Source organism: Poecilia mexicana, unplaced genomic scaffold, assembly GCF_051168715.1.
Source record: "Poecilia mexicana isolate PSO_F unplaced genomic scaffold, ASM5116871v1 scaffold_6, whole genome shotgun sequence".
Classification (NCBI taxonomy): Eukaryota; Metazoa; Chordata; class Actinopteri; order Cyprinodontiformes; family Poeciliidae; genus Poecilia; species Poecilia mexicana.
Window position 1 is genome coordinate 21,783,766 of NW_028263375.1, and position 27,865 is coordinate 21,811,630.

General features: G+C 38.8%; 1 protein-coding gene across 2 annotated transcripts; it reads left to right on the plus strand.

Annotated features, from left to right (window-relative positions):
* The first annotated feature begins 1,024 nt into the window (after nucleotides 1–1,024).
* Nucleotides 1,025–27,557, plus strand: far1 (fatty acyl CoA reductase 1). 2 transcript variants are annotated; one of them, XM_015000698.2, is made up of 13 exons: nucleotides 1,025–1,155; nucleotides 10,383–10,499; nucleotides 11,318–11,434; nucleotides 13,010–13,185; nucleotides 14,366–14,545; nucleotides 15,530–15,707; nucleotides 16,344–16,388; nucleotides 16,920–17,047; nucleotides 17,134–17,201; nucleotides 18,533–18,704; nucleotides 22,171–22,300; nucleotides 24,161–24,288; nucleotides 25,357–27,557. In XM_015000698.2, exons 2-13 carry the CDS (start codon nucleotides 10,428–10,430, stop codon nucleotides 25,514–25,516), a joined length of 1,554 nt encoding a protein of 517 aa, XP_014856184.1. In that variant the 5' UTR covers nucleotides 1,025–1,155; nucleotides 10,383–10,427; the 3' UTR covers nucleotides 25,517–27,557. The 2 variants fall into 2 exon arrangements, with proteins under 2 accessions (XP_014856184.1, XP_014856183.1); XM_015000697.2 differs by lacking the exon at nucleotides 18,533–18,704 and adding an exon at nucleotides 19,205–19,376 and having other exon boundaries at nucleotides 1,031–1,155.
* The last annotated feature ends 308 nt before the right edge of the window (nucleotides 27,558–27,865 follow it).

Sequence of the window (27,865 nt, forward strand, 5' to 3'; positions counted from 1 at the left end):
GAGCCTTTCTGTGATTAATAAAATATATTTTGAAAAGTAATTGTGTTCAATGCTGCATGGACAGTTTCTTTTTTTCTTCTTCAATAACAGTGTTATTGGATACAATCTGCATATTTTCCCCAAAGAGGATACAGGCCAGTATCCTCTTTGTTTTAATCAAGAATTAAAACAAAGATAACAGTGAGAATCTGCACTATGCAAGATCCATCAACAACGTTTAACTAAAAAAAAAAATGCACTAGCACCTACAGGAGAATGTAAAAAGTGGTAGTGTCTGAGCTTTATAATGACTTCAAAAATGCCATCCTTTTTATTCACTTTGAAGACTGGCCTTCATTGCACATTGACATTTATAGTACAGACAAAAAGTCAAAGATTTGTTGCATAAAATGTCAACCAATACATACAACCTATGTATTATTTTATTCTGTTAAAAAAAAAAGGGCAGGGGGGGGGGGGGGCAAATTCAAACATGTAATTTAATTTCGTTTATAAGTAATCAGCCCTCAGTCGAAGTTATTTTACTAACTATATGTATTTTTTTGTGAATACTTGTGGCACCCCTCTTTCCTTCACTTTGGCAACCTGGTCTCAGTTCTTTACTGCGTTTCTGAACGAGTGGACTTTATCACATCACGTTGTCCCTATGTCTCTTGGCGCTTAATTCAGACAGTGTTATCATTTGTAGGATTAAGGGATACGAATGGTCTGGGGGACTTGTTAGAATTTCGTCTTAAATCCTTATATTTCCTACTTTCCAGTGCAACCACCTGTTTAGTTATTTTTGAGGTATTTCAAATAAAGGTTTTAGCTTTTAAAAAGAGCCAACGTGGTTATGTAATTAACTTTTTGTTCACCGCATTTCTGTCTAAGATAGTAAATCAAACTTCAGTTGAAGATGCTGAGGTCTCTGTAGTTTTATTTCGGGGAAACAGATTGTGAATAAAATAAACAGGAGTGAGACATCGTCTTTTTCACATCTATGTCGGACACCGCTGCCGGGTGACGTCACGGCGGTTTATTTATGCTGCAAGCTTCCTGCCGAGTCTGGTTACTCTATCTGCCTCTTAGCGGTGCTCGTTGTTACTCCGCCTCTTCGCGGATCACACCACGTTTCCAACCGGAGGAAAAAAGTCGACCTCCCGTATTTTCTGGGTACGTACATGCTTTAAATGTCGCCGCCATCAGCCGTACGGGGCTTTTCATCGGGGGCTGAAACACTTGTTACCGGTTTTCAGAGGGCTTAATGCCTCGCGCCGCTACCACCAGAGCGTGCTTTAGGAAGAAGATGCGACAGGAGGAAGAGGAGGGAGGGGTGGCTAAAATACTACGCTGTGGGAAATACGCAAATATGTGTAGCAATTTGGAGTTCCTTTGATTAAGGTCGACCTCACATTAGCAGAAGTCACAGCTCCGCTGGTTTTAAGAAATATTCTCAATTTTCATTTTTTTTTTTTTTTAACTCCTACTATTTTTTTTCACCGAAATGAGGAAGATATAATTGGTTTCAGTGTTTCGGTGCTCATGTAATTAGCTTCAGCTCATCGAGTTTTCTTCGCCACTCCTCACTTTGGAGTAATGTGATTACAGGCTGTTAAAGCGGTAGAAATGGACAACGAGTTTTGGTCGTGATAAGGATGTTGCGTAGCTGTATGTAATGAGAATCACGGGATCCGTTGTTTTCTGTTTGCAGTTTTTACTTTTTGTCCCTAATTCATAATTCCACCCCACAATTTTAGTAAATTTCTATGACGTAAGTAAAGTTCTCCTTTTATACATCGAGAATGACTCCATCATTTACCAACGTGTTGAAAAGCTGTAAGATTTCTGACGCAACAACTCTAAAATGCTGTGAGCAACCAAATTGGCACACATTCGAATACAGCCACTTTCAAGTCAAGAATCTGTATAATCAACTTTTGGTTGCAATTTGCAGGTCCTTTTGGGGTACGACTCTACCACATTGTCACATCTAGAGAACATTTTTTGTGCAAAATATCTTTCTTTTTGTCAAACTTGTTGAGGTATAGCCATCCTCTCAGACTGGCTTTTCTGTCTCAGCTGAGAAGTTTCCCTACAGCAAGAGGCCTCTACCACTGTTTCACAAACACGATGGTGTGTTTTGCATGCATGCCAGATAATTAGATTTAGGGCTCGCCTGACTGTGGCACACTACTCAGTTATTAAGTATAGCTGCTCCCCAGCACTTGAATTAATTTGCGCAGTCTCAACGGGTGATTTCAAGGTTTTCTTTATTTTTCTTTGATGTGGATCATCACAATCACCACAGTCACTGTGAAAACTAAAAACATATATGTGTTTTATATGTTTTATTTCTGTTTTGTACTCTAATATTTGTATATACAAATATTAGAGTACAAAACAGAAATTTACAATACAAACAACAAAACAAAACATACCTCGCTGCTTTCAGTGGGGAACAGAGTGTTGATTTCGTTATGTCAAGCGCATCTTGACAGTTAAAATCATTCATTACAATGATTCTGCCAGCTTTTGTAGTCCTGCCCTCATTAGCTACAGCAGCCCGTGAGGTACATGCAAACAAACACACAAAAAAAAAAACATTACAAAGTGCAAATACCATTAAACAAAACAAAATACAAACCAACAGTGCTAATCAAAACAAACATCATTAAACAATCTGCAACATCCTTAATTTAGAAAATTCACTTTAAATAATTTACAATACATAGTCTACAAATTTAAATAATTTAGACAATTTATTTTAAATAGCTCACTATCCATTACAATTAGTTAAAACGCATAGAAAAGCCTTGCGCCCTTCAGTTGAGAGCTGCTTTGTGTTGGTCAGTCACATTAGGTTAAACTCATTGAAATCAATGGCAGTATGTTGAAAAGGAAACGGATGAGCACTGTGGGACAAGATAAGACAAAGTGCTTGAGAAATACAGATTTCCTGATTGCCATCATGAGAATGATTTGACCTGTAGTACAAGTCTACTCCAGTCATCTGGAAAGATGTGCTGTTGAAGCAGGAACCATGGGGAGTAGGTCGACATTCGTGACTAAGATGAAGAATGCTGTTGCACAGGGAACATGCCATTCTCTGTGGTGCTCAATCAATGATCAATTGGCTGTCACTGGGCAGCTTTTTGTTTTTTTTGTGTGTGACATCACAAATAATTGAAGTAGATGGCTGTGTTATCAGTTGGGAGATTTTCACCTTATGACACCCCCCCCCCCCCCGAGTAAAAATAAATGTTTCATTTTCATACATGAGCCCAGACAAATTTGTTTTTCTAAGTTTAGTAGTTTTGAAATGCTCACACGACAAAATTTTGAATCTTTTTTACTATTCTAAAAATATAAAAAGTTGTACATTGGAAGGTTAAACGGAGACGGCTGAGTTAAAGGCAATGCAAATCTGCAGCATAAAATACATTTTAGAGTTAAACACTCCTCACCAGCTGGACCTGCAACCAGATGGAGGTGGGACTCTGACTCGTGGTTTCTGACGAACCTTGTCAAACTGGTTCTGTTTAAATGCGGAGGCTATTTTAATACAACTATTCCCAACAAAGATCCTGCACTGCACACATCAGCACAATGCGTCGTGTGACAGTTTTGCTAGAAATCGGCTTTGTTTTATTCCATAGCGCTGGAGAAAAGTCTTGTTTGTATGTCAGTTTCTTTGGCGTCTCATTAAAAAGCACCGTGAACTTTAGGTTCAGTATTAAGAATAATTTTAAGCACTTTTGGCACGTTTTAAAACTTTGGTCCATCTTTGTTGTACCTGTAACTGGCCTAGCTGTCACTTCTCTGTTTTTCAAAGCAGAACATTCCCCGTTTTAAAATGGCACATTGAGTTTTCCTGCATTTATTTGTCCAATTAAAACAATCATTTGGTATCTTTATTTCTTTGTAGTAGTGGAATCGCTCTCCTGAGACCACTTATGGAACCTCTCATCTATTTACAAACTCTTTATTCCACAAGTGCCCAATTTAGGCATTATACCACATCGCATCAATTATTTATCCTGAAAGCATCAGGGATCAACTTGCTGCCTGACTGTAAGCTACTGTAGCTCTTTCACAGACACTTGATCAAAGGCCGCAGAAGCTTCTGGCTGGGTCCCGGGCTGGCCTAAGATTACCGCTTTGTTTGCTAAAATCAGTCATGCATTAAAGCATACATATACGTTTGTCAATATAATCTTACAAATTCTATTATGCACAACTGGTGTTTGCAGAGAGGCATGCAGATATTCTGTGACGATGAGATCTCTGTTTAAACATGTTGACAGTTTCTTCTGTCAGTGTTGTTGTAGTTAAAATTCATGAAGATTACAAGGAACTATTTGCAGAAGGGTTTGGTTAGGAACTTGGCCCCCATCCCATCTTTCTTCCTCAATGTTTTAGAGATAATTGTACATGTACCAAGTATCCTTAACCTTAAAGAGAAACAGCAGTTTTTAGCCCGAGTGTTTGAAATCCTACCTAATTTATGACTTTTAAACTGGGATCAATTACCATTTCCTGTAAAGTAAAAATTTTTGAGCGTTGGGGTGGGGTATAGGGGGGAAGCTTTAGCTGTAACCGTTATGCTTTGCATTGAGAGTGAGCGTTACAACTGCACGGTATGTCAAGTACCAATAGTCTCTGCCAAAGACGCATTACACCTTGTTAGTTTATTACAGATGAGTACACACCCACAGTGGAATGTTTGACAAAAAAAAAAAAGAAACTACATATAGTATACTAATAATGCAAAAATGCTGTATTTCTACAGCTCAGATTTGCAAAGATCTTGTGACATCTGAGGGAATGTTTTCCAGAAGTAGCTGAAAAGGGGCTATCATAGTGGAGAAAAGTCTGAAAATCTTATCTGCTACAAATGATCTTTAACAGACTTAAACTGGATTTTAGTTAATAGTTTGGAAAAATGACGGTGTCCTCCTCTGTTCTCTGACTTACTACACTAGGAAATGAAAACCTTTATGTCCTCTCACATTCGCTCCAGTGTTTTTTGAAGCCATTATTGACAAATGTCAAAGATCTCTCTCTTCTTGTCTCGCTGAAGAATGTCGCCGATTTCAGATGGTCATAAAGATCCCGATTGTTTGATGAAAGCTGTTTGTTCCATTATCTTTAAATAATCCATAAATGAATGTTTGTAATCATCCAACAAATGGTGCAGGCAGAACACTCCTAACTTTTGTCGATCAGACTATACAGTTAACATTTAACCTGAATTCTGCTGCAGCGACGGCTCCCACGAGAACTTTTCTAGCGTCGCGTACAACTCGCTTTGTTAAAATATGCCATCTTTTGTTAATGGAGAACTGGGTTGCATGGTGGGGCAGAAGTTCTTCTCTCCAGTTCCCTCGTGTTCACTAGTGTAAAAATATTGTCAGCTAAGGTGAATACGATGGAGAAGCGTCGAAGTCGGGAAAACTAAAGTGTTACTTTCTTCCACTGCCTATTAATAGATAATGCCATAGTGTGTCACCTCCTCTCTTATAGCTGCATATTTATATCTTTGTTCTAAAACTTTGAATCTTTTTTTTCCCCCCAATTTTACCTGTTATCCCAGGTCTTGTCTATGTTTTAGACGACAGTGTGGATTATGCAAACTATCAAAATAACTATCACAGTAATGAGTGTAGCAGAAAAAAAAGAAATGCAGAGCAAAAACTGAAAAGCATGTCTTAAAGCATATAAAATGAAGGATATCATTAAAATGATCCAAGCATTTAAAAATTTGAGCTTCAAGGTTAAAAAGATGTTTTCTAATGAACTTTATTTCTAAAATTTCAATAAAAACCTCATTGCGTGAATGGTAGCATAGTCTTAAAGAATCTGCTATAAAATGCTGAAATGCATATCAGTGGTAGTATCATGCTGTTCCAAAATCATCCTAAAAACAGCGAGGATTACAATAAAAACTCTTCTTATACAGTTGAATTATGTACCTAATTGGATCAAACTACTCACCTTTTAGTAGTTTGATCCAAACTACTAATTCTTGCCTGTTTAGCAGCCAAACTGTAGCTTTTCACAAACCATAAAGGTGAGCCGAACTCTCGCACAGGCTGACTCCCCACGACAAGTCGAGTTTGTGTTTGCATCAAGTAGAACCAACAAAGAATGTCAGACTTATTTTACTTTACAAACATGTTGCCCAACTATTAACCCATCAGTTGATGCTGAAAACACTGAATTTTTTGCTTGTCTGTTTTGCATTGCTGTGCTTCCAAAACTCAATCAACAATCGCTACGCTCTGGAATTTTCCTCATTTTATGAGAAGGGGACAAGTGATGCGTTCAGGAGCACTAAGGGCGACTGAGCTATCAGGAAACTGGATGCAGACGGGCAGAGGTTGCTATGGAAATTTAAACTGACATGTCACAGGAAATGTATTCAGTGTGTCGCTCCACCTCAGGAGGGCCAGCTGTGTACTTTTTGAGCCTTTCTACACACTTTTTAAAAAAATGACTATTTACTTTATGCTGTAAGGATCATTTGTGGCAACATGGTGGTGTTTGCTGATAGGTTTGCTGCACCATGAATGAAACCAAGGAAACATTTAATGCAAACCTCCTAAAAGTAGGGTTCTAAGGTCAAACTGTTAAGTGAAAACATTTCTAATATTGGCCCAACATCTGCTGTTTTTTTTTTTTTTGTTTGTTTTTTGTTTTTTTGTTTTTTCCTTTTATCATTTTTGTTCTTTGCCAAACAAAAAAATATCTGTTGTGATACGGGCCTGCTGTCTAGCTTGTTTCGACTGAGTGTTGTGTATTCAGCTTGGCTGCGGTCGCAGCGGCGCTCCGACAGGCGCTCAGCTGGAGCGAGCCGCTTGGCACTCGATGCGATGCAGCAAACGATTCATCCGCAGCTTTCAACTGTGCTGGGATCCACAGAGCTGTTCCTCGTTTCGTTCCGTAAGAGTCGCCAAGCCTACGCAGCCCGTAGTAGAGCTGTTGTCATAGCAGCATGAAATGCTGCATTAATGTCCCCTCTTTCACTAATAATTAGTGTTTGTTGGGTAATTATAATCCACTGTTCTTCAGGAGCAGAAGCGGTGCATACAGAGCGATGGAGGAATCTTGCACAAAATTTATTTAGTTTCAAAACTGTTTCCTATGCAATTGATGCTTTAAATCTCGGATGTTACGAGAAGGTTGCATCAGTTGCCTTAGCTTTTTGAAGATACCGTAGGAGAGGGGCCGGGGGGGAATTGCTCAAATGTAACGATCAAAAAAGGTGGGATGGGATTTTTGGCATGCCTTGTAGTGATGTTTTACATAGTCTAGTGGATTTTTATGGTTGGTTGGCAGACAAAATGTCTTATTCAAAATGCACTGTAAGGAAATTGTCTAACTTTAGTTAGACAGTTAAAAATTTGAGCTTCAAGGTTAAAAAGATGTTTTCTAATGAGCCTTTACTCAACTCTAGTTGAGTAAAGGTTGGTATTTTATTTAGGAGGTTGTAGTATAGACAACGTTTACAACTGTTGCAGTAAAAGAAAAATTAGACAAGATGAGAACTTGGACACCTTTTCAACTATGATTATGATGCATTAACGTTGCATTACAGACTTGTAATGCAACGTTACAACGTTACAGAAAAGGTGGCTCTAAGACCTTTTCTTAGAGCCACCAGTAAAGTCTTTATTATGTTAAACTGTAGATAAAAACAAAAGGTGTTTTCATGTGGTGTGGTGGAAAAAAAGAGTATTCTCTTGCTTTATGAATAAAGTGCTGTAAATTAATATAATTCTTAAAAACGAATGTAATACCATCGTGCTAACCGTTTAACTATAACCACTGGAGCTGAAAAACCAGTCTCATGTCACAGCCACTTATCAGACACGATTTGCCTGGTTTTATCTCCCACTGCTCTGCAGGCTGTCATGCTTGATGTATACAGGACAAACCCCCATAGTGCTTTAAAACTGATGGGTAGTAGATAAAAGTGAAAAGCTTTGGTATTCAAAAGGGAATTAAATGCGGAAATTCAGTCATGTGTCAAATGGAGAAGTCGACGCACTCATTTTAGGGCAGAGTAGCATACTTATGTTGGCGAGAACTGTGACGAGAGCTTGGAACTGTGAAGAGGAAGCTATTATAACCCAGCCTCCTTCAAATGAGTGTGATGGTGGGAGGATGTTCTCCTTTTTTATTAAGTTATTTTATTAAGTTTTAATGTGTTGCATTTAGGACTCCAGATGTCCCGTAAAAGTGCATTTAAAGTTCAAATTTTCCCAGAATTCTTGAAGAGACTTTGCTTTTCAATCATCTCAAGACTGCAGTTTTAGCCTTTATTTCAGTAGCTTTTTTTTTACCACCTCTTTTTTTTTTGTCCCCATCCACATAACTACTTAAATTAAATGACTAAGTCAATGCTTTGATGATCTTCCATTTTAAAATGCATGTGCATTGTTGAATTTAAACAGATTAGTAAATCATTTTCAAGCACTTTATTTATTTTAGATTTTTTTTTACATATAAATATTTTTACATTTTTACAGTTTAAGAGTTCAAATGGAGTCATTTTTTTCTGTATTTGTTACTTTTGGTCATACTTTGATATTGGATTTGGTGAATTTGTGCAGATTAACCCTTTATTTTTATTTTTATTTTATTTCTCTGTAAAGTAGTTGGCAAATTCATTCCAGGCTGTGTCAGATTGGAGTTCAGGAGATGCAGTCACAGGAGGGTTTGTGAGCCCGTCAGCTGTTGCAAATAAACCTTGAGCATTAATGTTTTTGTTATGGTTTCCTCAAAGAACTTTTCCCTTGCATGTTTTAGTGTGGCATGACAGCTTTGAAGTCTTTCTTTGTAAATTTCTTAATAGACATGAAGTTGATTTTCGACAAAGATTATCTAATAAAAAGGCCAATAGAACATAAAAACAATAAACAAAGTTTTTAGATAGAGCCAGAGTGGAGACATGTTTCTTTATGGAAGCAACGACTACATGGAACCGTGTGGTCGTACTTTGGTTTCGAAGGTTTGCCTTACCTTTTGTTTGAACGCATGCTGTGGCACACTTCAGCCCCACCAATTTGCACAAGGCAGTCTCCTCAGTAAATGATTAGATGTCTTATCTACAGAATGGCCTGTGATTGTACATACGAAGTGGTTGTGTTTTAAATCCAATGTAATCCCACTGATAAGCCTTTTCATATTTACAGTTAATGTCAGAGCGGGCTCCAAGCTCGACTGCCAGAGGTCAGCTGCTGTGATGAGCTTTATGATGAGCTTTTTCTCTTTTCTTTTTTTTTTTTTTTTTTTTTTTTAACTTTGGAAAAAAAATTATTTGCTGCTGTGTTTGTCTTTTGATAAACATGTTAGATAAAAATGTGGTGAGCACACGATTTGTTTTCAGACTTTGAAAGAAATTATTTTGAGTAGAATTTCTGGTTTAGTCATGAAGAAAATCGGTACACTCTAAAGTTTTTTTTTTTTCCCCCAAAAGAAATTTTCTTTTATTGATGTCTAATCTGTACTTTTGTAAAAATATTTAATGGTAATTACAATGTCTCTTGTTGTCACACAGAATCTCAATGAGTTCAAGTCCTGATCTTTGATTCTGGTTCAATCTGACTGCTGAACCATAGCAAGAGCCTGACATGAGGCCAGTGACGGTGTTTTAGAGTTTCTGAAAACTTCTTTTATCATTTTGTGGTCTACTATCTGGAAGAACTTGCTTGGGCAGGTTTCCAGTTGTTTGAAGTTCCTCCAACTGTTGACTAGTTTCTGTGCATTGGAATTGCTAATGCCAAATTATTTTGGTACCCATTTAATTCCCTCTCTAAACTCATTGCCTTAGACATTTGACATCACCAAGGTGTTTTATACCCACTTTAACGGGGCAAACCACCTTCAAAAAGCTGAGCAACGACGTTCCGAACATGTGCAATTTTAGTTTTATTGTAAGAATAAATTTCAGTGCAGGCTAAATTATTCCACACCAGGAACTGTATATTTTAACAGTCTTAAAATGTCTTTTTCTTGAATTTTATACTAAATGTCCATATACAGATATGTTTGAAAACACGACTGTGCATGAATACAATGTCAGTCATATGTTTTGTTTTGCAATATTCTTGATTTAGGAAAGGATTGAGGGGGGTAAATTCAGGCTTTTTTTTTTTTTTTTTTTCACACATATGAAGCCTGACTGAAAAATTTGTCCCTAATCCAGCTATGTGTTCCTGACAGAGTGCAGCAGGTTCATATAAAAATAACTCCACTCTCTGCAACCTTTGACAACCTTCAGCAATCCCTCGAAGCCTTATGTTTGACATTGGGTCCACAAAGCAGTCGGTTACCTCTCTGCTCTCTGCTAAGTGCTTCGTTTAAGTGTTTATTTAACTGTTCAATTCACTGTGTAGGTGGAGTGTCATTGAGGAAGTCGCCAAGGCAGCTCTCCCGTCATCATGGTGAACATCCCAGAATACTATGCAGGGAAAAATGTGCTGATATCCGGAGCTACAGGCTTCATGGGAAAGGTACAGTAGAGGTTTAGCTGGCTTGTGAAATGTGGCTGAACTTTGAACTACTGCTTGGAAGTCTTTTTTTTTTTTTTTTTTTTTGTCTCTCCAGCATCAGTAATAAAATAAGACAAGATAGATGTTTTATGTTTTTGTTTTTTTTTCCTTTCTGCTTTTTGCAAGGTGAACAGTTCATGTGTGCGTAGTTGCAAGAACATAATGTTAATGATGTCAGGAAGGTTTTTTTTTTTCTTTTTTAGTCCTTTGACAAATGGTTAAGTGGTTTGGTCTATTTTTAGCTGAATAATGTCAACTAAACTAAAAAAAAAAAAAATGGGGTCAGTACTGACTTACACAATGCTCCAATAAGCCAGAAACAACTTCAGTCAGTTTATGCACGTTATCTCGTAAAGCATGAAAATGACTCTTATGTTATAGAAATGGAGATGGAAAAGGTTTTTTGTTTCATAACACAAACGTTTTAAGACCTTAGTGTCACTTGGTATACTAAATGGTGTGCTAAATATCCCATGTCTGCTGCTAGAAAAGGGCACTAGCTGCCTGAACAAGACTAAGCTAATAGAAAATAGAGTATTAAAAAAAGGCACAGGAAATAAAAATGATCTATACGTCACATGGTGAACTTTTATCCAGGATTGTCGCTGTGGTCTAGCCAGAGTTTAGCGCTTAAAGTCTAGCCAATCACTGTTGATTGCTGTAATTCTTTTTCATTTAAATTCCAACCGTTGCATGAATGTTACTGGATAAAATCTGAATAACTTGTTCCAAATTCAGTTTGAGCATAAATGAATCAATTTTCTTGTTTGTTGTCCCAGGTTCTGCTGGAGAAGCTGCTGAGGTCCTGCCCCGGGGTCAAAACCGTTTACGTAATGGTGAGGTCAAAAGCTGGGCAGAGCCCTCAAGCCCGCGTAGCCGACATGATTAACTGCAAGGTGAGTGCTGGGCGCTCAGAAACCATAATGAATGGCTGTCACTGAGGGAGATGAGGAGCTTCTGAAAAGCCTGTTACACTTGTTTGTGTCCAAATACATGAACACGGTCTAATTGTGTTTGTAGCAGAAACTCCTCCTTAAACTGCGTCATAGTTTATATTATCTATTACTCATCTACTCTGTTTACTTACTTTAAATAATCAGAATGTAAAACCTTATAACAGAGCTGTTGCATTGCACGTCTCATAAGTCGGGAAAGAAATTTAGAGGTCAACTTTGAATGCGCTTTTGTAAGTTGCTTAAAGTGAAGTTTGAGGGTAATTCTGCTGAGTCTTCCTCTTTCTTAAGAAGATGGCTGACACTGATGAGATTGGCCTCATCGCAGAAAGATGACTTTAGATGTTTTCATCAAAAGTTTCACAATATCTAACAAGTCTTGCTTAAGGAGAAAGGTACATGCACCTAAAATTAGCATTCAGAAAAGCTGAGAAATTCAGAAGAACAGTAAATTATTTGAAACTGAGTTAACACCAGTGGCAAGATGCATTTTTATTTTATTTTTTTTTAATGAATATTGTTGGAAACTTTTTTATTTCAGAAATTTAAATTAAAGAAATGTCTACATTATGTGGTTTCATTAAGGAAAAAGTGATTTCAAGTATATACTTTTCTGTTAATTGATTATTGTGGGTTACAACTAATAAAATTCTCAGAATGCATCTCAATTTAAAATGTTACACAAGACTAAGAAAGGAAATTACAGAAACTTACAAGCCCCAGACTGCTGGTTGACTGATGCCCTGCACATAGTGGGTAACTCACTGGAGGATACGATATTCACAAAGCACAATAAAGGAAAGTTGAGTGGAAGGAAAAAGTGTGGTAGGACAGAAGTGACCAAGCAGTGGGGGGAAACTGTAGTCTTGAGAAGATTATAATGCAAAGTCCTTGTGTGAATATTATTTCATTTTAAAGCAGGATTTGGCATGTGGCAACACTGCATAAAAGATTAATTGCACCATTAGTAAGAAACGTCCATACTTAAACTTTATAGAGTATTATCAAGTGAAATGCTAAAGCCAACAACAAAATGTGCTAAAAACCATTTGAAGCAAGCTGACTCATGCAAAAGGAGCAGCAACCAAATACTGTATGCATATACTTCAGACTGTATTTAGAATGTATTTCTTTTTAACTAACATTGCCATTTTCTTAGAAACCAACTTTTGGGTTTGAGTCAATGCCATAAAAATGAAAAGATATGTACATAAAATATACATATCTTATATTTAAGTGTGTCACATTTCTGAGTTTGAACTGGGTACATCTAGGGAAAATATTGTCCTTTCATTCAATATAAATATTTGTTTGCAATGTCTCTTTAAGGACATTTGCGCTACTTTTTTTAAATCACAGTATACATTTAAAATGCAGTTTCATCATTATAATCTGTATTTCCTTAAGCTTTTTTTTTGTTGTTGTTTTTTTTTTTTTTTGTTGTTTTTTTTGTTTTTTTGAAGACATAATAAACTTCTTTATTCATTGTAACACATTTCATTTCGTTGTTTGTCTCAGTTGTTTGAAAAATTGCAAGCCGAGCAGCCAGACTTTGCAGAGAAAATCACAGCAGTGAACAGTGACCTCACAGTACTGGAGCTTGATCTCAGCAAAGAGGATCAGAGCATCCTGGTTGAAAACATCAACATCGTCTTCCACTGTGCCGCAACAATCCGCTTCAATGAGCCGCTCAAGTGAGTGATGTTTTTTTTTTTTTTTTTCTCTCTCTCCCTTTTTTTTTTTTTTACCTTTACATGAGGCAAATACTCTGTGTAATTTTTGACTGTTTTATAGGCTTGACTCTTTTCAGCCCAGTGTTGATAGAGCGTACCTTCTGTTTGCAGTACACAGAAACAGAACACCTGGCACGCCTTCCTTTTTCTGCTGAATTTAAGACAGCTGCTTATTGAGCTCTACTTCCCACACAATCTTTACAAGAAACTGAGTGTATACCTATTTAAAGACATTTCCTCCAATTAGGGGTCTTAAAAAGCTGATCTTTACAAACGGTTGTTTGATTTTTGCAAACCAAACACAATGACACATTGGTTTCTGACTTCACATAGATTTTTTTTTCTTTTTTTCGTTTAGCTATAATAGTTATAAGATTTCTAATTCTGTTTCCATCAGACAACAATGCTCCATTTTTCTGAAGAATCTTTTTGCGTGTAGCTTAGTGCATGTTATGGCGTTTTTGCTATAATCATAATTTTGTATTATCTGGCCTCAAGCCCCCCAGCTGGTCCTCAGTAAGGTGAGATTCAAATATATTAATGACGCACAGATGTGAATATTGTTACAGATTTTAGATTGACAGTTTAAAAGCGGATGCATATTTTGTCAATTTCAGATTTCTTTCTTAAAAGCTAAAAACGCTACAATATTTAGGAAGATGTCAGCATTCAGAATATAAAATTTTTTTAGCCTTTGTGTCATAAGGGGTGATTTATTTATAATTTTGGGAACAGAGGCAACATCACATTGTTTGTGTAAAATAATTTCACATGTATTTTGGACATAAACAAACCTTAAAGAGGAGTGGTGTTCCATATTCAGACTCTAAATATGTTTGGTTGACATGAATGGACAATGTCATCGAAAGAAAGCATCAATAAAAACCTGGCCGATATAAATTTAGCATCTTTTTACTTTCTCTGACTTTATTTTTAAAGCCTACACAGATCTTGAGTGATGTTGTTGGTACAGCTGGACTGTTCCTTGGTATGTTGTAGTCGCGATTCGGAAAACTGACTTAATTTCATAATTTTGAATGTACATTTTTTTTTTGTAATTTTTTTCAGTCTTTCTGGTCTTTAAACTAAAACTCAGTGAAAATGCTTGAATCTCTGCCTACGCTTGTTTTCTGTGTCTTAGAGATGCAGTCCAGCTGAATGTCCTGGCCACACAGAAGATGCTGGCGCTGGCCCACAGGATGAAGCACCTGGAGGTCTTTATTCACGTCTCCACAGCTTACGCCCACTGTGACAGGGAGGTCATCGAGGAAGTCGTGTACCCGCCTCCTGTAAACTACCGCAAACTCCTTGACACTCTTGAGTAAGTTTCTGCACAATTATGCAGATTTAAGCAAAATGGAATGTACCGTGTGACCGTCAAAAGTCCATGATGCTGTGAACTGGCCAGCTTTATCTTTGTTTTACTTTGTAGCACCGATGTTGACGGCATCACTCGCTGCTTTTCAGATATATTAGTGCAACTTTAAGATTAAATTTGATGAATGGAGACAGAATGGCGTCATTAGTAAACCTATACTATGTAGATAAGCAGAGTTACTTTATGATGGCTGGATATGCCAAAACTGAACAGAATAATATCAAATGCCCTTTTCTCCATTTTTGTCCCATCTCTTGTTCCGGCTTAGAGCTGGTGTTTATTTTTAGAGTGGTGCAAAGTGGCTTTGTTTGCATGTTCAAAGTACGTCATAGCTCAAAACCGTTTTATTTTCTCCAAGCTAAACTGTGGTATAAGCTCTCAGCACATTTCTGTCCTATGCAGATGTTTTAAAAGCAACTTTGCTCATTGTATTGAAGCATTTAATTATTTTAAGAACCTGTTTGGCAGGTCAAGTTAGTTTAAGTCAGTAGTTTTTATTGTGCTCAAAAGATAAATTAGCTTTTTATAAAGTTTGACTGTTAAGTCAAAGGTAACATTGCTGTTATTAGCTGGGGTACAAGGACGTGGGATATTAGATCATTATTCATAATGAATCTTGTATGTAAACTGGATTCATGTTGTATGGTGTGTTTGCATCTATTGTAGAGCAACAGTTTACACAATGTCCTCTGTAGACCAAGGCATTGAAGTATAGAATTAACTTGTAAAACGTGTAAAGTTAATAATGAAACCAAAGAAGCATTTTTGATTGTGCTTTGGTTCAAGAAAAATATAACTCTGCGTCAGACTCGTCATAATTCTGGTAGTTGAGCTTAACCCCCCATTACTATTCTTAGTGCGTTTAGCATTCCTAGATGTTAGAAATCGAAACTCAATCCCAGGTATGTCTTATTTCTCTGCCTTCAGCTGGATGGACGACGATTTGGTAGCAACACTGACCCCCAAGCTTATTGGAGAGCGCCCCAACACTTACACCTACACCAAAGCCTTGGCTGAGTATCTGGTGCAGCAGGAGGCTGGAGACCTCAACGTCGCCATCGTCAGACCCTCGATTGTTGGCGCCAGCTGGAAAGAGCCGTTCCCCGTGAGTCATTCGAAACGCTTAAATTTGAATGCATTCTGAAAACCTTCCAACCTACTAGAGTAATGTATAAATTGAGCCTAAAATGGAGCCATGTGTAAGTTATAAAAGGAGATGACCAGCACCAATCAGCAGCGACTCTGAAATTGTGCCAAAGAACAAGTAAATACTAAAAAATTCTTGTCAGAAAAGCTAATATGCAGTTAAAAAAGGGTGTTTTGGTAGCTTAAACATAATGTTGTTTCATCATTATGCGACTTGTGCATAAAGAAGGCATCGGTGTCTGTTCTGGCCTGGCTGTTCCTCAGAGCTTCGTCAAGATGTTGGTGATCAAGCTTTTGTTGTCTGTACATGCATGCAGTGTATAGACTGATGGCCGCGGCTGGTAGACCTCCAGTAAAAAAAAGGGCATAATTTAACGACTCAAGAGAATTAAGAATTTGTCACTGAAGCTGTTCCCAGATCTTTATTGTTTTAAATGGGATGTATTCAGCTTCCTCCTATATTATATTTTATTTCCCCTACATGAAATGGTTTTCATATAGAAAGACGATATCCATAGTTCCTCTTGTAAATTAGTTGGATGTAAAGAAATTTGGTTATTTAATTATCTCAGTTCTAATACTATCCATTTCTCAGGGCTGGATTGACAACTTCAATGGACCCAGTGGGATATTTATCGCAGTAAGTAATAAAATCAATGCTCTTATTAAACAATGAGGCATCAATAAAGCAAAAACCCTTGCTGGATTAAAACATGACATAATGTTAAAATTAATTTGTGTAATTGGTTACATCAGACTTGTATAGGGCTTTATTAGGACACTAAAAGACACTTTGCAATGAAATCAGCCATTACCGTTCATGTAAACATCGATACTCTGACGATATCAAGCTACTGGATTGTAGACACAGCCTCCATGGGACAGTCTGACGGAACCAAGACAAATACGACGTAGCGGATATTGTAGTACTTCAAACAACTTTTGTGGTCAGACTTCATCCTGGTGGTGTCACACCAGGAAGAATCCTGGTGTGACACACCAGAATGAATCCTGGGAATCCTTCCTCCTGGGAAGCGTCTCAGCCTGTTGGGAGGAACGTAAGAGCCGACCGCATCAACGTTCTTCATTAATCCGCAAAGCAATAATTTATCATATTTTTCAACTAAACCTTTTTCTCTTGCATTAAGATCATTTCATCTCATTGTTTCAGGCTGGAAAGGGGATTCTGCGTACGATGAGGGCATCTAATGATGCCGTGGCTGACCTGGTCCCAGTGGATGTGGTCATTAACGCGACTCTAGCGGCAGCTTGGTTCTCTGGATCGCAGCGAGTCAACAGGTTTAAAATCATCCACTTCTGTTGTGTAATCTGGTCAGGTTGTTGTTCACATGAATTGCAATAAAGTAGTTGCTTCCTTTTTGCAGGCCTAAAAGCATGCTGGTGTATAACTGCACAACTGGCGGGATCAACCCGTTTCGCTGGGGCGAAGTCGGTATGATGTGTTTATATACCATTTTACTTTTGATGCAGCCTGTGTGAAGCCTTAAGCAATGAAGGTGTCTTTAAATATGGCCTCTAATGGCATAACCTTATTATAATTTGTAATCCACTGCCTGCCACACCTAAACCAGAAGCTTTTGCTAATCCATGACTAGATTGGTGAGTTGCACAGAAAGTGCATGTTAGCACTGCATGTCCACAACCTTTTCCCATGTGTTTGAGAATATCCTGACATAGATTTGGTTCCAAATGTTTAAACACTGGACTGTTTGGTGAGGAATATAAACTAAACTACTAAATTCAAAATCATGTTGAGTTTCACACAGGGAAAAACTAAATGGGGGAGGAGGGGGATTTTTTACTCATCATTAAAAACGAATAAAAGTTTCAGAACAGATTAATATAAACTTGTGGGTCTGGATGAAATATGGTGTTTTCTAGATGTGTAATAATTACAGTCTTGCATCATCAATCACAATGAGAAGAAAATGTAAAACTTTTTCTTTTTTATTTATATATAATCAATCTCTTATAGAAGGCCCAGAAATTAGGGGTCATAAAAGAGCTTGGTTTTATCTAGAGGTCAGTTTCTGATTCTCGGCTTATCAAATTGATGGACTCATTTTCTATCCATAATATAGGAGGTTACATTGTGCTAGACATAGTAAGGCATAGGAAAAAGAAAGCTAACGGTCTCCTTTTACCAAGAAGGCTGCTGGGTTATGGGATCCAAATTATTCAAAGTTTTTAAGAGTCGCACATTAATTTTCTGTGAAATATTGTAAAATCCAAAGTGCATCCAAATTCTTGCTCTTATTGAAAATGCTCCGTGTTCCACTGAGGATTTTCAAATATTCTATAAAGAACAATAAAACAAAAGGACAAAAGTTATCATTTAAATGTTTTTTTGACAGTTGTCTATAGTGGCAAAAACAGTCGTCGACCCAGCAAATTATTGCCGATTATTTCAAGATCCTTGAAGATCCTTTTGTTCCCCGTCACACAGAGGTTGGCAAAAGAGTTACATTTTGTATGTAATGTTAAATTAAACATTGGTTCACTAACAAGGCTGACTTTTGAATGCAATGGTTGCACTGAATTTTATTTAGGGGTATTGGACATGGTAAATTTGTAAAATATTAGTGTCTTTTAGAAATAAACTCATATTTTAGCAGCTTAATATTGTTTTCGCTCAGGTCAGAATGAACTTAAAACAAGTCCTGTTCATTTAGCGTATATCTTTTTCAGGTCTGAAGCCAGAATGCGTGAAACACATTAACACTGGTCCTTGTTCCCTTATGTTGAACAACCTTCTCTTCTTAGAGTACCATGTAATATCCACATTCAAGAGGAACCCCCTCGAACAGGCCTTCCGTCGGCCCAATGTTAATCTCACATCCAATCACCTAATCAATCAGTACTGGATTGCCGTGAGCCACAAGGCTCCGGCCTTCCTGTACGACATGTACCTCAGGCTGATTGGACGAGAGCCCAGGTAACCTCGTCACAGTCGCCTGCTCGGATGCGCCGTAGCTGTTGCTTTTCTAACGGTCATAGTAATTTCACGTACACACACCTTTTGCTGCTTTATTCTGTCACTTTCTTCCTAGCGTAGATGCCTAACGTCGTAGCTGCAGTGTTGATGTATGTGTGTTTATTGCTTCTGTGAAGTTCAATTGCCGTCAAGGAATGTATAACCCATGGCTCTCGGGGGACAGAAGAGGGTGCTTGTGGGTTCTGCACTCTTTGCATTTTGCTGCTAAAGTTGTGTTTTCATCAGCATCTAAAATATTAGCTCAGAGATGCTGTAAGGTTTGCAGATTCACGTTGGAACTAGATCAAGTCTCGTGCGATGGTGCAAAAAAGCGGCAGGCTGGCAGAGACCGACCTGACAATCGGGACCGGCTTTTATTTCTAAAAGGAGGAAATGCGTCTTCTTCATCTCATCCCTCTGTGTCCTCCATGTCCCGTCATGTGTGTATCTCTCTCCTACAGAGAACTGTATAAACATGACCTTCAAGAACAATCCCCTAGAGCAGGCCTTCAGAAGGCCCAATGTCAATCTGCGCTCCAACCCCTTTACTAATCAGTACTGGACAACAGTCAGCCACACCCTGCCGGCCCTGCTGTATGACGGCTATCTCACACTGATGGGCCACAAGCCCCGGTAAGATCGCATCTGCCACAAACCCCTCCCACACTTTATAGTCCTCTTCCTGCTGCCAATCAACTCCCCCCTTCACCTCAGGTTCTCCTCACGTTCCTTCCTGATTTGTCTAACTTGGGTTATAGAGAACAAAAGACTTCTAAAGCGTCTTCTTCACCTGAGCTCAGGGTGCCGTCTGAACTTTGTCATGACATGATTTGGATTGTATGCAAGCCTACCCTTCATTCAAAGATGTTTTCATTTATTGCGGCCCTCAATTCGCACTTCTTTTGCCCAATCTGTCTCCCAACATGAAATTGTTTTTGACTAATCCAAAAGGCGGACGCCTCCACAGTGCCACTGAGCGAGCGGCAACGTCGGCAATTGACTTCTTGCAATCTAAAGTGTGCGTTGGTGTCTGAAATGAGTTTAGCTTGCACCACCAATGGGCTCCATTTCTGGAAGTGCGTTTTGAATCTGATTTGCTTTGTCATTGGTGGCAAATAAAGCTCTCCTTTCCACTGTTTGCTGGTCATTCATGCATGTTTAAAGCTTCCTTTCAATCGGTCGCATGCACTGGCAGAATCTGAGTCATTTCAGTCAGCCTCCATTAGTTAAATTGATTGGACTGTCAGCACTTCTGTGAAAATTATACAAGCCTAGCTTTGGATCTACTTCAACACTGGCTGAATTGAAATGAATCAGATTCAATTAAGGCTCTTTTCTACACCTTTCCTATTTAAATGATCATTGCTTGGATTGTGATCGCTTAAATAACACCAAATGAAGTTGGAGTAGGTCAACTGGATTTACTACACTTACCAGGAGGATAATGATGCATAAAGTGTTAATCGCTTATTGGGGTTTGGTGCATATTCATCTCTGTTTATTCAGAGGAATTAATCAGCATAATCTAATTATTGCTATTTAAGGAGATGCAAGCTGTCTTCCTGTTCTGTGCAGAATAAATCCAGTAGACCGTTTGATTGTTGATGTCAATGGGGAAGGGATTCTGTCAACCACATTACTATTACCATCATTATTAGTATTTTTCTATTATTATTAAGCTCTCCTATATTTTTTATTAAAGGAAGAATAAGCAACTTGTATGTTACAACTGATGGTTTAACAAAGATCCAGCTGAAATGGCTGTATGTTGAGTAACCATTTGATCAGTAATGATCAAATGAAAAATGTAAAGTCTTTTTTAAAGCACTTATCTACCTTTAATTTGCCAATTTTTATCGTTTAAAAATCTGATTTCCAAAAGCTTTCACATTGTTGCTGTTTTAAAATGGTTTTATTTTAAACAAGCCACCCAGGTTGAGTTAATTTTTATTCCATTTCTTCCAAAACTCGAGATTATTAAATCCGAGCTCATGTTTGAAGGGGCTGAGAATTTTTCTTCAATGCTTCTAATTCTGGAGGATTTTGCAGAACAGCAACAACGTTGAAATCTTACAGCTCGCGTATGTTGATGGGCTCATGGCTCTTTATATCTTACAGTGGCCTCCACTCTTTGTTGCACTCCTAGATGCTTTTTTTTAACTTCTTAAATGTAGTATCTGATATGGAACAAAAAAAAACAGAAGAAGTAAATCAAACTTTTTAATTTGAGGAGATTTACCCAGTTGGAGGAAACATGCTATGGAATAGTTTTTCCTCTCTGCGCTAATTTAAAGACAAAGGAACATTGTGAATTATTTTTTCATAATGTATTTTTAAATGTTTGGTGTTTTTTTAGAATGTCTTGGAAAATTATTCTGGTGTATTTGACTTGTTTTGGAGGCCTGATTCTGCCTCCCACTCCCCAAAACAGGAAAGAGGAGAAAACATTGTCTTAATTTAAGACTGATGCATATTAATTTATTTTAGAAGTCTTTCATCAAGTAAAAGTTTTTTATCTGAATGTCCTCATGTCTGCTGTTGGAGGATCACTTTTGTCTGAAGCTTCTGGAACTGTGACAATCAAGACTCTGAGAATTAAGTGCATCACATCCCCATACAATGACCAGGATGTTATGGAAAGTTGAAAAAAAATAAAAAATCTCCACAGCTTATGATTGGAGAACTCTGTGTCCGTAGCAGCCAGCAGCTTCTTTCTTCACACGTTGTTCGACTTGGTAGTGAAAACATTTTCTGTCATACAGTCAGAAATATGTGAGCATATGACGTTAAACCTAAATGACCTTTTTCCTGAAAGTGTTTGAGACAAAGAAGGAAATGCGTGGAGAAGCACCTCATGCCCGCTGTTAAGCATGGGGACGTAACATTATGCTGTGGGCCTGCGTCTGTTCCAAGGCGCCTGAAAACATTGTTGGAATGCATGGTTGCATTTTTGAGAAGTCCAGAAAACTGAACTGGCAGAAATGCTTGCATTGTTCACCAGATGAAAAGCCTTCCCTTCCCCCAACCCCCAGACCAAACCGCTGCAGAAAACCTTTGAGGTGAGCTGAAGAGTGAGGACTCCAGATGAGCCATTTCTAGGAGTGCAGTAAAGCATGGAGGGCACTGTATATTCTCTCCTAACAGCTTATCTGATGAAGGGCTGCCCTTGGTATATTCTGACTAAATATTTCATTTATTTGGAAGCACTTGTCAAATTACTCAGTCAAATCAAAGCAGTAAACTGCTCTCTACATATTTGAAGTTGAGACTTTTGCCTCTGCTCCTCAACAGCCAGACGTGTGATCTGTCCCGTCTCTTTAAGTTTCCTTAGCTGTCCTTTTTGTTCATTTATCGGTCTCATTCTTTATCTTATTTTTTTTTTTTTTTTTTTTTTTTCCCTGTTTCAATGACACGTTGTGTATCACAGGATGATGAAGACAATCACTCGGCTGCACAAAGCCATGATGGTCCTGGAGTATTTCACCAGCCATTCCTGGGTCTGGAACACGGACAACGTGGCCATGCTGCTGTCCCACATGAGCCCTGAGGATAAGAAGGTGATCTTAGCTAAACCCAAACATGAGCAGTACATGAATTTATGGCACACTCAGTCAAACTACCTGATTAAGTCTTTATTTAGCTAAAACCAAATGGAGGAGTTGACTTTTCTGAAAAGTTTTCTTGCATGTGTAACTTGCTTCAGTTCAACCCAGAGCATCTCAAAGGGGTAGAGATCTGACTAGATCCAGCTCTCTACATGCATTGATCTTGTCCTTTTTTTTTTTTTTTGTGGATTTATTTGTATTTTCTCAATCATTGTGATTGTTGCAGGGTTCACTCATGCTCCCTCACACCCTCTGATAGCTGAATTCATGAAGGACTCTTCGATTATGAGTTGGCCAGGTCATGTTATTGCAAAACATTCCCAAACCATGATGCTTCCAGCTCAGTTTCACAGTTGGTCTGAGGTTCTGTCCTGGAATGCCGTTTCTGGTTTGACAAACCTGTCCTCTCAGTACCTCAGTTTTTGACACATTATGTGCAAAACACATGGTGCAAAGAAAAGGATTCCCGAAGTCCCAGTTGTCGTACTCCGCGGTAAAACTCAGCCTGGTTTCATCCTTCATCACCTCAGATTGTGGCATGACCAAGGGCGTAGGTTCGGTCTAAGTTTTGGTGGGGACCTTGGTAGGGACCTTGACACCCCCCCCCCCCCCGGCAGCACAGTGAAATGCCCAAGAGCACCGAACATTTTTGAGAAGGGGGGGGAAACCACATTGGCTTAATAACCCCCTCCCCCCAACCATAACCATATCATACATCTTGTGTATACAACCAGATACAGTCATACTCAGCAGATCAGTTCAAGAACACTTTACTTTTTCCTTTACAAAATTCAGCAAACGTTACAAGTAAGATCAAAAGAAATATCCTCTGGATACAGCAAACACAATTGCAGATAAGAAGAAATCAATAATAAAAGAAAAAAGAAAAAATATTACATAATTAACAGACCTATTCTACCTCACATTCAGTGCTGACCTTACTAAACACCGGACTTTACAACAAATGCGTTGCGTGATAGATATCTAACTTATGGGTCCACTCACTGTACTTACAGCCGACGTAGCGAAATAACTTCTAATGTCTGTCCTTTTCTTTTTTGGTGGCGACATGGTCTCGGAGACTCAGGAGACGCGTGTGCCCAGCTAGCCGCCGCCTTTTGCAGCTAATCAAAGAACGTCCGACGATTCAACTGACTCCCCCTCCCCCCACCCCCCGACAGCACCGTTCCGACACGGTCTCGGAGGCTCATAATTAATGTCAAACTAAGGAGCTTCCGTTCCGCGCACCGCCTGTTGCTGCTAATCAAAGATCGTAGATCCACGTTCTTTGAGCCAATATGGCAAAAATTGGTCGGGACTTTTTCATATCCCGTGAATATTGGTCGGGACATGTCCCTACCGTCCCTACCCAAACCTACGCCCATGGGCATGACGACAGTTGTCTTGAATTTCTTGTTGCAGATTTAAGTGTGAGAGCTTTTAGAATGACGTGCCTTACTCGTGCGTTGCTCCAGTCGTCTTTCTGAAGGCCTGAGGCACGTCTGTAGATTTTATCATGGTGTTCACTCTCATTCGACTGTCAGGAGCGCCAAACTGAATGTCTCGCGGTTTTAACAAAGTCACCAACCTTTAAAATACTGGGTAATAATGTTGCAAGCATTTAGCATGTTGTTACAAGCCTTTGTGGTTTTCAGACATGTACAAGTTGGAACCAGTGTGGATATGTTTTATTTATTCCCACCAGTCTGCATTGTTGCATCTTTTTTTTTTCGTTTTGTTTATTTATATTACCTAAATTTCTCTATTATGAATAATAAGAAATGTTATTTTTGTTCCTACGTTCCTGAACAGGTGTTCAACTTTGATGTGCGCCAGCTGCACTGGGCAGAGTACATGGAAAATTACTGCATGGGCACAAAAAAATATGTCCTCAATGAGGAGCTGTCGGGGCTGCCTGCAGCACGCAAACACCTCAACAAGTAAGGTGGCTCCGGATCTGCCTGCATGTGCAGACATATACCTTCTTCTGTACACAGCTTAATTTAGTTCCTGGAAAGTGTTGTGTGGTTTCAAGACTGTCATGTGTAACTTCCCAAGAAATTTGAGACGGATCAGGGGAGAGTTTTTCCTGGTAGATTAGCTCATGGTTTGTAAATCTGCACAAGTAGCTGTAGTATACAACGTCGAAATGTGTGTCATGTTGAAACCCTAAAGTTCAATGTATGAGACTTGTGAGATAAAAGGAATACAGATCCCTTTTATCTCACCTGAAAAATCACAGTGGTCATTTTTGTCAAGACCCCTGTACTGATGGCCATAAATAAAAATAAGTAGAACCAACAAGCGGGACAACCTGGTCAGATTCACATCTGAAAATAGAAACAGGATTAAGGATTATACATGCTGTTGACACAACACTTCTAGTTTTGTTTGCCCCAGATGTGACCTTTTTAGTGCACAAGCATCATTGTTGAAAGAAAGCTTTTTAAAAGCCTGTAGGCAATTTGCTGCAGGGTGCATTGATGACACAGCTCAGACTGTCGTCAAAAGGAGGTGCTCAGATCAGAAGAGACCAAAAGGGCAAGTTTGGTTTTTGACTAAAATGGAAATGCAGCCTATTAAGAGCTGGGGTGGAGGAGCTTAAGGACATCAGTGTAAGTGGGGTTGGAAAAAAAATGCATGCTACACTTATTGAATTTTGATTTTAAAAAAAAAAAAAAAACTTTTTGCCTCAACTTCACAATACTATGCTACTTTGTCGGTCTGTTGCATTAAAATGTATTATAGTTAATTTTTTAAAAGTGTTATCTTTTTGCTTCTGCTACAAATTATTCTGCTGCTGTTTTTCTCACGTGTTGCTAAAACGGTGATTGTCGCAACCTCTTTTAAAAATGCAAACTATGTGGGGAGAAAAACAAATGACAAGTTTTTAAGGAAAAGTAAATAATACATTGAGAAAAATGAGGGGAGAAAAAAAGATGTTGTGGACAATGAGGGTTATGTGGTTAGCAGAATGAAGTCTTATGTTTCTGTACCCGTTCCCCCAGGCTGAGGAACATCCGCTACACCTTCAACACCATCCTGATGGTTCTCATCTGGCGCATCTTCATCGCCCGGTCCCAAATGGCCCGCAACATTTGGTACTTTGTGGTGAGCCTCTGCTTCAAATTCCTCTCGTACTTCAGAGCTTCCTCCACTATGAGATAATGAACCGCGGACTCTGAGCAAGGCGGCGGCGAGTTGGAGGGGCGAAGAACACGGCGCCTGTGGATGATGAGCGCTCTGAGCGAGGAGTGAAATGAGCTGGAGTCTGCAGTGACTTAAGATCTTTAATTATCCAACTCCTCTCCAACATGTCCTCGCTACATGAAACACAGGACTTTGTCTCAGATCAGCAGAGATTGGGCTAATCGTTAAGAAGACCTCGTCCTGTTTCCCTTTGGTTCTGCTGCACATTCTGCAAAGCTGTGCATTGAACAGTGCTCTGCTCCAAAGCCCTATGACTTTGTTCTGAGTCCTGCCCGGCCAAAGCTTGCTCTGCAAGAACAGAGAAACTAGCTCTCTCACCCAGAGCTGCAAGAACAAAACCACATCATTCTATTCCTGCAATTTGTGCTTGATCCATGTTCTGGGGAACTCCTTTTTTTTTTTTCCCCCTTGTATGTTGTCTGAAATAAGAAGCGAGTGTGACACGGCGCTGGGGATCTATGAAGACTTCCAAAGAGTTTTGTACTGGAGGAAGGTTTGAAATATTCTGGCTAAATAGAGATGTATTCTTGTTCTTGCAGTCTCGAGTAAAACTAATTTCTCTGTTCTTGTGTCGCATGAACAGGCCTTTGTTATTAATCATAGACGAATCAACCCACATTTCTTTCAGCTTTGTTCGCCTGAGCTTTCACCTGACGGCATCATTTCAACTTGGAGCGTCAAATATTTTTGTGGCTTCTCGCAGACCGTTTGAAGGAATGTTTAAGACTGTAAGGCCACCGTTTGTGTTGAATCATGCCTCACTCGACTTTCTTGCTCGACTTTTCCCGGCATGTTCCTGCAGGACGGAAAATGAACTGTCAACAAGAATAAACTGCCGCATGTCGTCAGACTGCAACGGCTCGCCTCTAAATCACAACCAAGCACAATGCAGATTCTGATGGCTTTACCGAGTGCCTATACTGACTTTTTTTTTTTTTTCTCTTGCATCTGCAAATTTTTACAAAAACCTCGTTTTTTCTTCCTCTTCTGGTTCCCTTTTCTGTCAAATTCGTGTCCAAGTTGCAGCTTTTGCCAAATTCCTTGTGTTCCAGCAGCTTAGGTTGAGGTGGGAGGAGAAACTGTCCTCTTGTCAGATCTTCTTTTTCCAGTTTGTCTGGAAAAGAAATACCTTCAGGTTCAGATTATACCCTGGGTGATGCCCTATAGCTTGCTTTTTGTTGTTCTATTCCTCTAGAATTAACTTGATCTCAAATTTTTGTCAAATATTTAGTTGCTGCCATTTTGTGGAGTCTGTTACATTTTGGGGCCATTTGTTCAGCTTCTATAAAAATCTAAATGTGTGTTTTTTTTGTTGTTTTTTTGTTTGTTTTTCCCCTCATTCTCAAGTCTCGCATTTCTCTGGGCTTTAACTGCTAGCGCCATAGAAAGTCTCAATACTGAAAAGCACTTTCTCATATTTATCCTCTGTTACCTTTCTTATTTATTTAACCCACCACGAGTCGGTAATTGCATGTGTCTTCTAACAGCGTCTTAATGCCTTCATGTCTGTCACGTCGTCGTACCAGCGTCTTTAAGGAATGTGATTCTCTCAGCATAAGCAAATGTATGTAAACCCCAAAATCCTGTGCCTGAACTCTTGTTAATAACCGAATGTGAGAAAAAAAAAAAAAGAGAAACCAGATGTGTTTTCTAACTCTATTGTGTGCAGCTCTATTTAGGTAGATTTGAAGAGATGAGCAGATGTATTTTTCTGCTCGTCATCACACGCCTACTTTACGAAAGCTTACTGAAGTGGCCTCAGCTTATGTAAATAAAAACAGCTGAAATCCACAGTTTAGCACCATTTTAGCTTAAATTTGTAATCCGTTTCTGTAAATGCACTTGTGTCCTTCTGTCTGTCTGAGGAAAAAAAAAACACTTTGTAAGGTCAGATTTTTCTTCAGGCTTTAACAACTGGTGATGGCTGTAAGAGGATGAGATTTGAGTTATTGTCTGGTTGAGTGAATAAATTGTGGCTGTTGTGCCTAATTTCCTTCAATGGGTGTAAGTGACTTGGTGTGCTTCGGGATTGTGGGTTCTCACAATCCCAAAACAATTGTGGACTTTGGACTTTTCTCCACTGTCCAAAAACACATTTGTCGTTTTATTTACCCTCTAAATTGTCCTTGGAAGCGAGTGTGTGCATGGTTAGTTGTGGCATATTGACCTGTGATGGATTGATGTCCACCACAGGTCATCAGTCCTGTGGTGGACAGCGTTTTTAACATCGGGTATCATTTCTTTTTAGCATTAACAAATGTTCCATTGAAATTAACTCATTCCCCCCCCATCATTTTAAAACTATAT

Bases quoted from the DNA above. Each gene is read 5' to 3' on its own strand.
- far1 (XM_015000698.2), top strand. From the start codon at position 10,428: ATGGTGAACATCCCAGAATACTATGCAGGGAAAAATGTGCTGATATCC. The intron at 13,186-14,365 runs GTGAGTGATGTT...TCTGTGTCTTAG, and splicing joins CGCTTCAATGAGCCGCTCAA to AGATGCAGTCCAGCTGAATG. The intron at 17,202-18,532 runs GTATGATGTGTT...TTCTCTTCTTAG, and splicing joins GTTTCGCTGGGGCGAAGTCG to AGTACCATGTAATATCCACA.